At 37.1% G+C, this 13,261-nt stretch overlaps 1 protein-coding gene across 1 annotated transcript; it reads left to right on the forward strand.

Moving 5' to 3' along the window:
* The first annotated feature begins 1,174 nt into the window (after positions 1-1,174).
* LOC121421264 (adenosine deaminase 2-like) lies at positions 1,175-9,971 on the forward strand. The gene is made up of 9 exons (XM_041615926.1): positions 1,175-1,550; positions 2,817-3,045; positions 3,539-3,749; positions 4,253-4,383; positions 4,916-5,118; positions 6,169-6,326; positions 7,534-7,736; positions 8,849-8,938; positions 9,780-9,971. The coding sequence occupies exons 1-9, from the start codon at positions 1,220-1,222 to the stop codon at positions 9,817-9,819; spliced, it is 1,596 nt and encodes a 531-aa protein (XP_041471860.1). The 5' UTR covers positions 1,175-1,219; the 3' UTR covers positions 9,820-9,971.
* The last annotated feature ends 3,290 nt before the right edge of the window (positions 9,972-13,261 follow it).

The following is a 13,261-nucleotide window of genomic DNA, read 5'->3' on the forward strand; positions in this document are numbered from 1 at the left end:
TAGTGACATCTGAGGAGTTGGTGGTCCAGATCCAGTACAGTGTAAGTGTCACAAGAAAACAGTTAACATAGTTAACAGCGTTTCCAGCACACAACGGCAGAATTTAGAAGCAAACATGTGCAATCCTCAACTCTCGAGTCAAGGACAAGTAAACAATGAAATTTTGCATTTTTGCATCAAATGATCATGATAAATTTATTCACTAGCCGGCCAGCGTAAATTCAAGCAGCAGCAAACACTTTTTTTGCGGGGGGGGGTTAAACTATTAATCACCCTACTTGAATCATATGACGTTATTAGGCTATTTACACCCAATGCAAGTATGATCCAATCCCAAGGAACGTTTTCCTTTCATTCGTCTAACTTTTTATATACTTGCATTATTAATTAGATATCTTCTTCATTAATGAGAAATGTGACTCTAGACTATTAAAATGCTTAGCCTTAGTCCAGTCACTTTCATGACTATTGGAAAAATAATTCCCTCTACATCAGGGTAGGAATTATTTTTTTTTAGGGGCTACTTTTTTTTACATTGGGGCTACCACTGAATATCTTGGGGCTATTTTCAAATTCATGGGGCTACTTTTTTATCACATATCAGCAATTACCTTTTGACTACGAGACTCACTGACTACATGCTCTAGAACAGATAATAATTTGTTTTTTTGAACTAGGATAAATTAGTTTATTGAAAAAAATGTAGATGGCCTTAACAGATATTGGTTTACTTTAAATGGTGTAAGCTCCAATTTTACTTATAGTATACATGTACATTTGAACATGAAGAGAAGAAACGAGGCCTACAGCCAACTACAGACATTGCTGAATGATCCAGAAATCTCTACACTACAGCCAAATCTTGGTGATGATGGTGGTGATGATTGATGCTGTTGGTGCCGATGACGATGCTGGTGCTGATAATGGTGATGATGATGGTGGTGCTGGTGATTATGGTGATGATGATGGAATGGTGCTGATATTGGTGGTCATGATGATAGTGATGATGGTGGTGATGATGACTGTGGTGGTGCTGATAGAGGTGGTGATGATGATGATAATGGTGGTGGTGATGGTGCAGCTGATGATGATGAAGAATAGATCTTGGCCTTTATTTGTTACCGTACCTTATTTGAATTATTTCATTTTGTTTAAATAAAAGTTCTCATATATTTTTAATCAATTTCAAGGTCCCTGCTGCTTATGTTTGCTGAAAAAGATGGAGATTTTTCATCATTCCAGGTGCTTCTCCCAACTTCTGCTCTGCCTCGGACTGTTCTACTCAACAAGGGCTGATGGTGGCATCCCACTTTCGAAGTACTTGGATGAGAGAAACCAGTTTCTACAGAATGAAATTGTGCGAGGTGTTGGAGCAGATCTGGTCCTGAACCAAAAAGAGAAGAGAGTGGACGATATTTTGCTGGCAGCAAAGAAAAAGGAGTTCATTGAGGGGTTTGCAGAGACATTCCCACCAACTGTGAATTTCTTGGAAGGAAAACCGCTTGTTGAAAAAAGTGTTGTATTTGACATCATTAAAAGAATGCCAAAAGGTAACATACAATGTAACATACAATTTTATGTTTTTTTAATAGTTTCATATTTGGGGTGTTAATGAAAGAAGAAGTTTTTACATTTCTATTGTAGTGTTGGGAGAAAGAATCCTCTATGAAATTGTAATATTCCATGTTTATACTTAATTAACTCTTAACCCAGGACCAAAGTTCAATTGAAAGCAGTTGGATTTGCAACTGGTTTCAATTGGTTTTAACTAGAATATAACACTTTCCAGTTGAAACCAATTGGAACCCGTCGGGCAACTGGAAATCCTTACTGGAACCAGTTGGGTAACTGGAAATGACTTCCAACTGGAAATAATTTCTAACTGGAACCAGTTAGGTAACTGGAAATTCTAAATTTATCATTGAATTGAACTTACTGCAGCTCGGTTTAGGGCTCGATTTACAAAATGATACCTATGTGCTGCACCAAAACAAAAATAGGGGGCTCTGGAACTAACCTTTGATCCTTAAATGGGGGTCTCCCGAACTACTCTAGGATCACTGATTGCTAAATGCAATGCTCCGGAACGGCACAAATCAAGCATGTTTGCTGCATGAATTTGCATAAAATTGGTCATTAAGTTTTTGCGTGATGAACAGTCAACAGTCTCTGAACCAAAAATCTCTGAATCGCTGAGCAGAGTTGTCCTTTGAATTTACGCAGCCAATGGCAATTTGCCAGTGTGGTGCGCTGAGTCTGAGCGGGCACTCGAATGAAAAATCACAAATTTGAGGGTCCCTGGAACGGGGGAAAATAGGGATTTTTTTGCTCTCTAAATTGGTGATGCTCTGGAACGGAAATTTAAGGTGAAAATGGGGCTCTCGACCGCGGCACATACGTATCATACATGTATACTACATTGTAAGTACACTCCTCGGGGTATAGGGCCAAATGTTGACAGTAATTAAGGGTAAAGTGTCCTAACCTTGTCATGGTTTATAGGGGAATTCAACCATGGTCATGAAATGGTATTCATGAGACAGGAGGAAATTAAGAATGGTAAAAGAAATCAGATAATGAATTGGAGAGTTATTGCTGTTTTAGAAATGAGATTACTCCAACTACTGGGGTATTCAAATTTTAAATTAATTATTCAAAATCAATTTAAAGTCAGTAAGTTATGGCAATATTGTGTTGACAGCTTTCCCATAGGCTTTGTCCTTTGTACCCTATTTATATGCCTGCATTTGTTATGTTATAAGATACCTCTTATAAGACTAAGAAAGCCATGACTTCTGTTGTGTTTTGGACTCCAGGGGGCATCCTCCACATTCATGAGATTTCAATGGCCGATCCGTGGTGGGTGATTCAGACAATTACGTATCTTCCGCACCTACACTACTGCGTCATGGACGATTACTTCTCGTCAATCCACTTCAAGTTTTCAGAGGCCATGCCCCAGGAGAAGCCAGCGGAATGCAAGACGGAGTGGCTCCTCGTCTCCGAAGAAAGAGAGGCGATGGGCTCCTCTTCTTTTGATCAGTTGTAAGTGTGGCAGTGCTTTGTGTCAATGATAATTATAATGATAATCATAATAATAAAATATAAATTATTAATTATAGTGATAATAATTTCATGAGCATCTTTGAATGGAGTGTGCAGTCAATAACACATTTATAATGATGATATTAATAATAATGATAATAATAAAACTTTGATGATAATATTTCATCTTCATATTTAAACATAAAAGGCAACCATATTATGACCGAATTATTGTGAGACACAAAAATGTTATTAACTCGTGTTTTGGTTAATGAAATTATGAAAAGTGACGACCAGGCATTCTAATCCATACTTGTCCAGTTGTTACTGACTGGATCAGTGAAAACTTTTTTCGTATTAAGATAATCAAACAATGAGTGTATACTTCCAAATTTTAATGGTCTCCAAAAATCAGCAGTTGCTTAAATGTGAAAAAAAATTGGGCTTCCCTAAAAATGGCAATGTATGATTACTATTTTCTACCCTACTGCAGGCTATACCATAACTTGACTATGTTTGCGCAGCACCCGGACGATGTGTACGCAAACACGACGATGTCCTGGCTTCGGTTCCTGAAGGCGTTGAACTCTCTGACGGACCTGTACTACAGCACCACATCGTTTGAACTGTTTGTGAGGCAGAGTCTCCTTCAGATGGTCCAGGACAATGTCCAGTATGTGGAGATCAGATCCTTGCTCTTTCCGGTGAGTTTGTTTGACCAAAGACTTGGAGGGTGGGGTCAGCATGGGATGGATTGGGCCTCGACCCTCTCAGGGGGCCTCTTCCATTGACAAGTGGATATCTATCATGCATGTCCAAATAGACCTAAAAGGTATCTGATTTAAGATGTTGCATGTTTAGTATGTGATGTAATATAGGTGGCCCAAAATGCTGACAAAAAAGTGTTTAGACCTTCTTGTCGTGTGGTAATCTACGTCATTAGGGTTCAATTTTGTTCAAGAGTATAGAACACTAGAATATATTTTAAAAGAGTATACTTTTAGCTTGTTTGGGGGAGGCATGTGTATAGGGTCCAATAAGGGGGGAACATGTTACTTCTCTGTAATCAAAGTAAATAGAAATTCTGAAAAAATTTTAAGTCCTCATTATCATCATTCTACTTTCTAAGATGCTAAAATAATTTGGGAATACACAACTGGAGTTTATTCTTACAAATGTCAAATTTTTTATGCCTTTTTACTCTCAGCTTGAGGAGTTGAATGGTACCATTCACTCTCCAGAATACACCTTACAGAAGTTCATCAAGGTTGCAGAGGAATTCAAGAAGTCCTATCCGAATGAATTTGTGGGCCTCAAAATAATAGAATCTTCCATCAGGTAACCATCCATGTAAATTTGACCACATTTAGTGATTTTGTTGGATAAAAAATTTCTGATACACCTTAAAAATAAAAATGAAAAAATAGTTCAGAAAAGGGAGGAAGGTATCTGTTTTTGTTTTCCAATTTTCATTTCAACAATATCTTTTTCAGTGCAAAAAAAAAGATATTTAAAGGAAAATAATCACCAAGATCTTAACTTAATAAAATGATAGCAGCTTTCATGACAAAATTGACCAAAGTTAGTGATTACCTTGAAAAGGAAGCATCTGATTAAGAGCCCTAAATATGAAAATAGGTCAGAAGAGAAAGTAAAAATAATCTATAAATACTTATCTCACTTTAACAGTATGTTAAATCGAATGTGAACAAATATTCAACTTCTACTATATTTACCACCTTTACTTCTAACTACCACTACTACTACTTCTACTATTACTACTTCATCTACTGCTACTACCACTACCTTGTTTTGTGTGGGTCTCATCTGCTAATGAATAAAAATCAGCATTTTTGTACTTTTTGTCCAGACATCCTGTCAATAGAACCTTCATCATGGATCAGGTCCTACAGGCGATAGATCTACGTAAGAGGTACCCGGACTACTTTGCTGGGTATGACCTAGTAGCCCAAGAGGATGGGGGCGGGCCCATCTTTGACTATCTCAACGAGCTCCTGTACCCCTCCGAAGTTGGGGCAGACTTGCCGTTTTTCTTCCATGCGGGTGAAACAAGTATGCACCTAAAACAATTTTGATTGTAGAGGCATCTGGATGTAGTGGTTCAGTCATTTGACTCCCAAACCAAGGGTTGAGGGTTCAAATCCCACCCCCAGGGGGGCCAGTCAAATGTATTGCTGTATACATGCATGACCAAATCATTTCCAAACACCCCGTAAACAAGTTTTTTTTCTCTGTGTGAAAAATAACCCCCTAAACAAGTTTTTCGCTGGCTTTTTTTACACATTTTGGCCCCTAAACAGGTTGTCACCGGAATATGACCCCGAGGATAAAGCTTGGGGAAAAAATATACCCTTATCATGCTTGGCTAGTCTTTTAAAAAAAAGCTTTGGAAAAAAAAAATACCCTAAATACGTTTGACCCCATGATTGACCATTGACCAGTCTTCAAAACCACCCTTTTCCTTGAAAATCAGTGTTTTTGATACCCTTAACGATTGCATGCACTTCCCACGTCCAAAACTGGAAAGACATTCCTTTAAACATGTTATTTGGGGGGTCATGCATACAGCAATATATTTGACTACCCCATCCCCCGCCCAGATACCACCCTGCGCCCATGTCCTTTTGCAAGGCATGTTTGTCATGCTCCACCCAGGTGTTACATGGGTAACTGGTAGGATGTGAATGTGTGCATGTGTGCACAGGTTAAAAATGGTTGCCTGGCCAGGATGCTCCCCAGGGAGTGGATACGGGAACAGTGGTGGATCCAATGACCGGGGTAATAATCATCACATATAAAGCACTTATAAAAACTAAGTGTGAAGTGCTATATACTAAACAAATATATCAGGCTTTGAGAAAGTATAGTGGAATTATTTATCCGAGGTTGATCTGGCAATAACTATTTTTCCTGATAGTAGTTTTGCCAGTCCAACCAAAGATTAATAATTCCCACTATGCTTTCGAATGAAACACCTGATACATGTATATTTGTTTTATATCCTACTTTTGATAATTTATAACCAAAATCTATGCGTTGAGCTTGCAAAGTCCGGTTACTTGCGTTGAATTTAAAATGTAATTTATTCCTTTATCATTACAGACTGGCAGGGAACGTTTGTTGATGACAATCTCATTGACGCTATTCTTCTCAATACCAGTCGCATTGGACATGGCTTCGCCATCACTAAGCATCCCTCTGTCATGGAGATTGTAAAGTCAAAGGGCATCGCCATAGAGCTAAACCCAATTTCAAACCAGGTATGTGATGTTCATATGAGCCCATTGTCTACTAGGACAGGTTGATGTACAATGACAAAGCCCATAGGATGGATGTGGTGATTTTTTACCGGATTGCTAAGAAAGCATGAATGCTTGTAAGCAAGCAACCAGAGGACCGACGGCTTAAAGTCCCCTCCGAAAGACCTGGTACTGAGGATTAATGCCTTACCAAAGGGCACTAGCGCACCTAGTGGGAATCAAACCCGGGTCACCAGAATACGAATCCCCCGCTCTACCGACTGAGCTATCGCGCCTCCATAGGAATCCATAGGAATCATAGAATTCAGAACAAGTTGAGTTGTGTATTTGATTTATTAACAAAGAAACAATATCTACATAAATGCAAGCTTAAACATGGTTATTATAATTACTATTATTTTAGTGCAAGTAATGATAAAAAAATTACCGTGTAGTGGTGATAATTTGGTATATATGGACCAATTTTATCATGTTGTGATGGTAACATCAAGTCCATATAATCGATTTTTTAACTGCATATAAAAAAAATAATAATTTAACATTAAAGGTATTGTTTAACTTTGTGAGCAGCCGATTTAAAAAATTCTCAAACCAATATGAAACATGTGTACAAGTGCATGTATTAGAACTAATAAACCCTGAAAACAACCATTATTGAGAATGAAAAGCCAAAAACTACAAGGCAAACCCTGATTTTGTAAATAGGCGTCTTATAGATGCCTAAATAGTACACTTAAGTGTATGGGATGAAATTAAGATGCTGTTTCCGGTCACTTTATATTTCAATTTTTGAAGCACTAAATGATTATTTTCGAACACATTTTTTTCTGGGCTTCATTTTTGTAACATATCACAGACACAGGTGACAAGTGTGACTTTCTAGCTCAGATTTTTTTAAAGTCAAACCAATGTTAACCAATCACTTTAATTATGATTGTATTGCACTAAATATGCCCCTTATAATAATACATATAATTAATAAAGATGAATTGAAATTCTTTTAATATAGTCTTGAGTACTCAAGTGCCCATGCACATACTCTATCACCCATTGTAACTTTTGTTAGCTATGATGTGATTTTAATTTCATCCACATGTGCAGATCTTGCATGCTAAAATTACAAGCTAGTAGAAGCATGACAATTTTTTTCATCATCAAGTGATGCAACGTTGGGATTATCCTATCACTTCATGCCCATGTTCTGTAGGTGCTTCACCTGGTCCATGATTTGAGGAACCACATCGGTGCCACCCTGATAGCGGACGACTACCCGGTGGTGGTCAGCTCCGATGACCCCGCAGCGTGGGGGTCATTGCCCTTGTCACATGACTATTACATGGCCTTCATGGCCATGTCCGGAGAGACAACCGGCTTGACGCTACTCAAGCAGCTAGCTTTGAACACATTCAAGTAAGGAATTGGTTTATCAATGGCTGTCATAAAACTTTATGATTTATTATTCAAGATCCACTTCCCAAATATTTAACACCTGGGGTGGCCAGAGTGCATTTAATTATATTGCTGTAGGGGCTGTAGACACATACAAATGGCTGTGCACAGCGGGGGTGGAGGGCAGGGGGACATTTGTTCCCCCTCCCCCAGAATTTTGAAAACTATTTCACAAAGTTCATCAAAAGTGTGCACAGAATCCTTCAATCTAACTTTGGAAAATGCAAAAGCACCTGCATGACAAGGTCAATAGCTTCGCTCCTTGCTCTTAAATATCTTTGAAAATCTTATTTGATCTGTAAGAAAAATGATATATTTAGGGTCTAGGGTAGTTTTGAAATCCTATAGTTGTTCATATGAATGACTCTTTATTTAAGTGGCCCACTCTTCCCCCAAGTATTTAGTAGTTGATCTTAAAGATAAGCCAGTTGTGGCGACGATTTCAAAATGAGTTCGTACAGAATCCAATGAAATGACCACCAAAGTGTCTGTTTGGAAGAAATTGTGTAATTGCTGAGAAATCAGCAAATAAGCACAAGATTTGGGTCAAGCGTCTGGCTGACATTCAAAGCAATAATAATAATACACTGTCCCACGTGCGCTTATCTGTGTTGGTGATCTTCAGTGTGACCATTTTTTAGCGTAGATTTCAAGATTTCACAAAGTTCAGTTTATGTAACTGTACCAGATCTAGATACTCGATGATATAGTAACAATTAAGTCTGGTTTTACTGACTTTCTCATGAAATCGGCGTTTACTGCAACTTCTTTCTTTTATCTTTAGAATTATTTTTAAAACTTTTGTTCAAAGACAGGTCCCTATGTCCATAATAGTCTGATATCAGTGACTTTAATTTTTCATCAAATGTGAATGCAAGAACTATTGTATGTGAGTTTTTCCTATAGAAGATATCATTATACATTTCACACTAGTTTTCAGCTCAAATTAGTTGGAACATAATATAGCAAATTTGCAAAAAAGTCTGAACCTAGCTAGCAAAGAACATAAACCGATAGGACACTTAGTCAATCTTTGTGAAACATCCCCATCGTATGTGTCTTTAATCTTGCAGATACAGTGCCATGACAGAGCATGAAAAGGCCGCAGCTAATGGTCTATGGCACGCCAAGTGGGATATCTTCCTGGATGAAATAATTGCAAAGTATGTTACTAATTTCTTTGATTATATAACAAAATGTCAAATATTTAGTTTTGCAGTATATTTGGCTGTTGCAAGGAAATTTGTTTTCTTTAATTGAATTGGCTTGTTATTATTTATTGAAAAGCCTATTGACGAATAAGGAAATGGGATACCCTTTTCCACACCAACTATTTTTCATCCGTATGAAACAATACATTGTGCATCAAATTATTCAACTTGTGAGATGTACTTCTTTACTTATTCAGTATTATTCAGTGAAGCTGAATAAAAAAAGACGCTAATATCTTGGTCACATTTACTCTATGGCGGCTGTACGGCGAGTTGAAAAACCGCCATTTTATTACTTTTAATTCAAACCACCTATATGTAGTTGGACAAAAAAATTGTTAAAGCGGCTGTTTTCGACTCGCCATATGGCCGCCGTAGAGCAAATGTGACCAAGGTATAATGAGCATGTTTTAAAAAACTTTTTTTTTGCTTATATCAAGGGCAATAGACTTCAGTATAATAAGATATAAATATCCAATTGCTGCAGATAGATCCATACTTTCTGTTGCATAAAGCAGGCCAACAATTGTAATTGATTGCAAGTCTTGAGGTTGATTTTAGAGGCATCTGGGCTCCGTAACACAAAGGTTTGCGATGAATTGCAAATATGAAAAAACCGCTCTGATTGGTCCCTCATCAGTATTTTAAACCTAATGCGCGTGTAACGTTGATATTGATTGGTCAGTTCATTTAGCGATTGATCGCTAATCTTTGTGTTACGGAGCCCAGGTGATATGCAAGTTTCTTGTAATGGCTGCATATTGATCTATTTTATTTTTTTCTTTCTTTGCAGATATGAACGTACTGGAACAACAGTAAAAGAGGAGCTGTGATGCTTCAGTATGTGCCTTGGTGCTGTTCTACACAATGGGTACTACACGATATTCTCAAAATATCCATTGGCCCGTATTATGAAGTCGGGTTTAACTTTAACTCAGGTTTAAAGTTGTGTTTTAAATATGGATAGCCAATCGTTACATAAATCACTAACTGTAGAGATATCATATTTTAGCTCATTTGGCTGTCGTATCATTCATAATTGTCTAGAAAGTACAAATAGATGATTGTCTTCACCATCGATGCATCAGGGAAGATCACAGAAAACAAAATAATTCACAACTTAATAAAGATTTTGACACTTTTGGCTTCCCATACTTAAACCACAACTTTAAACCTGACTTCAGAATTTGGGCCATGGACTTTGGGTTTATTGCTGTCTTTTGCTCAATGCTGATTAATCTACACCAGGGTCTCATAACACAAAGGTTAGCGATTGATCGCTAATACAAATAACAATGAAGTCGGGTTTAACTTTAACTCAAGTTTAAAGTTGTGTTTTAAATGTGGATAGCCAATGGTTACATAAATCACTAACTGCAGAGATATCATATTTCAGTTCAATTGTCTAGAAGGTACAAATAGATGATTGTCTTCACCATCGATGCATGAGGGAAGATCACAGTAAACAAAATAATTCACAACTTAATAAAGATTTTGACACTTTTGGCTTCCCATACTTAAACCACAACTTTAAACCTGACTTCAGAATTCGGGCCATGGACTTTGAGTATATTGCTGTCTTTTGCTCAATGCTGATTAATCTACACCAGGGTCCCGTAACACAAAGGCTAGCGATTGATTGCTAATTTTAAAAAACAATGCTGATTGGTTTATAGTCAGTCTACTGAGCAAAATGCACATGCTACGAGGATGTTGATTGGTCATTTCAGTTAGCGATTAATCGCTAACCTATGTGTTAAAGCGCCCAGGGCTCCATCTTACAAAGAGTTACGATTGGTCCGATCACCCTCAACTGTATGGAAATCCATCAGTGTCATTATTCAAACTACAGGAAATTTGCACAATGTCTTTTGTAAACAGAGAGAAGCACACAGAATTTTCAAGGAAAATGAAACTGCTGTTTTTGTGTCATCATATGGCCGCTGTAGAGCAAATGTGACTGAAGTATAAATGATAATGAGACTAAATGGTTAATTAGACCAAATTTATAGTAGACCAAATGAGCTTATTAGCCCATGTGGCATTAGACTATCTGAGAAGACCATCTGTTTGTAGACCAAGTTAGTGAACATAAACAGAAGCTTGTACAATGGTGCTAGAATCCACCTGTGTTCAACAGTGTACATGAAAATTATGTGACCTCATAAGCTGGATTTGCAAATGTGAATCATGATTTAAAACACAAACGTGGATCATGGTATCTGCAGAATCAGGGTGTAATCAACCCTCTTTCCCATGCCGTTTCTCCCTCACTTCAGGCCTAGCCAGTGCGCATCATAGTAATTAGACCCCAGATTTACATGTGTAGGTCATAGAGTTTTATCGCGAAAGGTGCATAAGATTCTGAATTTTAATACATGCTAATGTGTGACGCAAAGGCAAAGAATACCACTGGCAGCGTGCAGTATGGCATGAACACAGACGTAGGCCAACACAATGTCATAGAGTTATGATTTAAATAATCATTGTTTATTCGACCTTTTTTTCATATGCAGAAACGTCTTTCCAAATGTTCTTTTCTTCTGCGTTTCATGTTTTTGATTGTCATGTTTATTTTTGCACCAAACGCAACCATGATTCTGCACAAACAGCTTTCTAAACCTTTTATTAAAGGTAAATATTAGTTTTGGTAGCCATATCAAAATGAGATCGTACAGAATCCAATGAAATGACCACCAAAGTTTCTGTTTGTATAAATAAAAGGTATGTGCCAAGGATTCTGGAAGAAATTGTGTAATTGCTGAGAAATCAGCAAATAAGCACAGGATTCGGGTAGAGCGTCGGGCCCGATATTCGAAGCAATAATTATACACTGTCCCACATGCGCTTATCTGTGTTGGGGATCTTCAATCTGAACATTTTTCAGCATAGATTTCAAGATTTCACAAAGTTCAGTTTATGTAACTGTACCAGATCTAGATCCTCGATGATGTACTGACAATTAAGCCTTGTTTTACAGGCTTTCTCATGAAATCAGTGTTTACTGCAACTACTGGCATTTCTCTTTAAATCATGATTCTAGTGCCACATGAACACACCTTAGTACTTACATACTACGGGTAATATAAAAATAAGCCTTGACGGAAACCTCAAATTCAAAGCTGAAACCTCTATCTGACTTTCACTACTTCTGGCATTCTTCTAGAGACCTGAGTAAGTGGTGAGCCGAGGTATATAAATGTGCGAGGCAGTGAATTTCCTCTGCTTGAAGAGATTTTTGAAATACCGATAAAAAGTAGGTAGTCGGTAATGTTATGATCATTTTCCTCATCTTTGATTAAGAAGGCTATACCATATAATTCCTGTGTATATTCTTCTTTTCAGGGTTTTTTGTCGATGAGTATTTATATTGAGACATTTTTATATCATATAAGTCTTAGGATATTTCATTGCTGTCAAATTCTCCTACATGTAGGCCGTCTAATACTAATGCTTGCATTCTATCATAAAACTGCAGTGAACAATAAAATAATTATGGATGCATTTGAATTTTGTTCAAAGTGACCTATTGAAATCATGTTTTCTATATTTGCAATTGATCATAAACCTTTTGTGATACTGGTTTTGCAAAGGATTTTATAGAATTATTGAAACAATTAGCATTTTCATTTAACAACTGAAATGTGACCGAATGATTGACTAATTTATTGACTTAGCCATACATAATATGTCAAAGAGATATGTTTGTATCAAAACATTAAGATGTTTTGTAATGTACTGCAACATGTGTACATATACATGTAACTTGTGAAACAAGTAGTATACTCAGTATTTGTGTGTGTGCCTTTTGTTTGCATATGTGTTCTAGTAGTATTCTAGTTTGAAATGTTTACTAATATTTATCCTGTAAAATCTAATGCCTTGTTAGAACAGGGTACGTATAAGATATATTTTTGCAGGGTGTCTGGTCAGGAATATATGGACTAACTAAACTTCTTAAAAGTTAAGCACAAAATAGTTTTTGTCCAAAACACAAAATAGGAGGCAGTGAAAAGGATACCTGCTGGGTAGCTAGATACAATCTTCTCTGTCCAATTGATCATCCATCTCGAGCATCATCATTACAAAGAATGTATCCAATGCTGATGCTTCAAGGATCTCAAGTGTTTTTTCACATTGGGGGAGTACAGCTGACTAGAAAGCAGGATATTGCAGTTCCCAGCAGTTTTCTAATAATGAGTTATTATATATTGCCCAAAATCAAAATGCCTAAACAGATACCTATTCATGAGCATAATTGTTTCATTTGTTAAT

The sequence above is a fragment of the Lytechinus variegatus genome, chromosome 9, assembly GCF_018143015.1.
Source record: "Lytechinus variegatus isolate NC3 chromosome 9, Lvar_3.0, whole genome shotgun sequence".
In the NCBI taxonomy this organism is placed as follows: Eukaryota; Metazoa; Echinodermata; class Echinoidea; order Temnopleuroida; family Toxopneustidae; genus Lytechinus; species Lytechinus variegatus.

Excerpts from the sequence above, each read along its gene's own strand:
- LOC121421264 (XM_041615926.1), top strand. The coding sequence starts at position 1,220 with ATGGAGATTTTTCATCATTCCAGGTGCTTCTCCCAACTTCTGCTCTGC. Across the intron at positions 4,384-4,915 it reads ATAATAGAATCTTCCATCAG|ACATCCTGTCAATAGAACCT; the intron begins GTAACCATCCAT and ends CTTTTTGTCCAG. Across the intron at positions 6,327-7,533 it reads TAAACCCAATTTCAAACCAG|GTGCTTCACCTGGTCCATGA; the intron begins GTATGTGATGTT and ends CATGTTCTGTAG.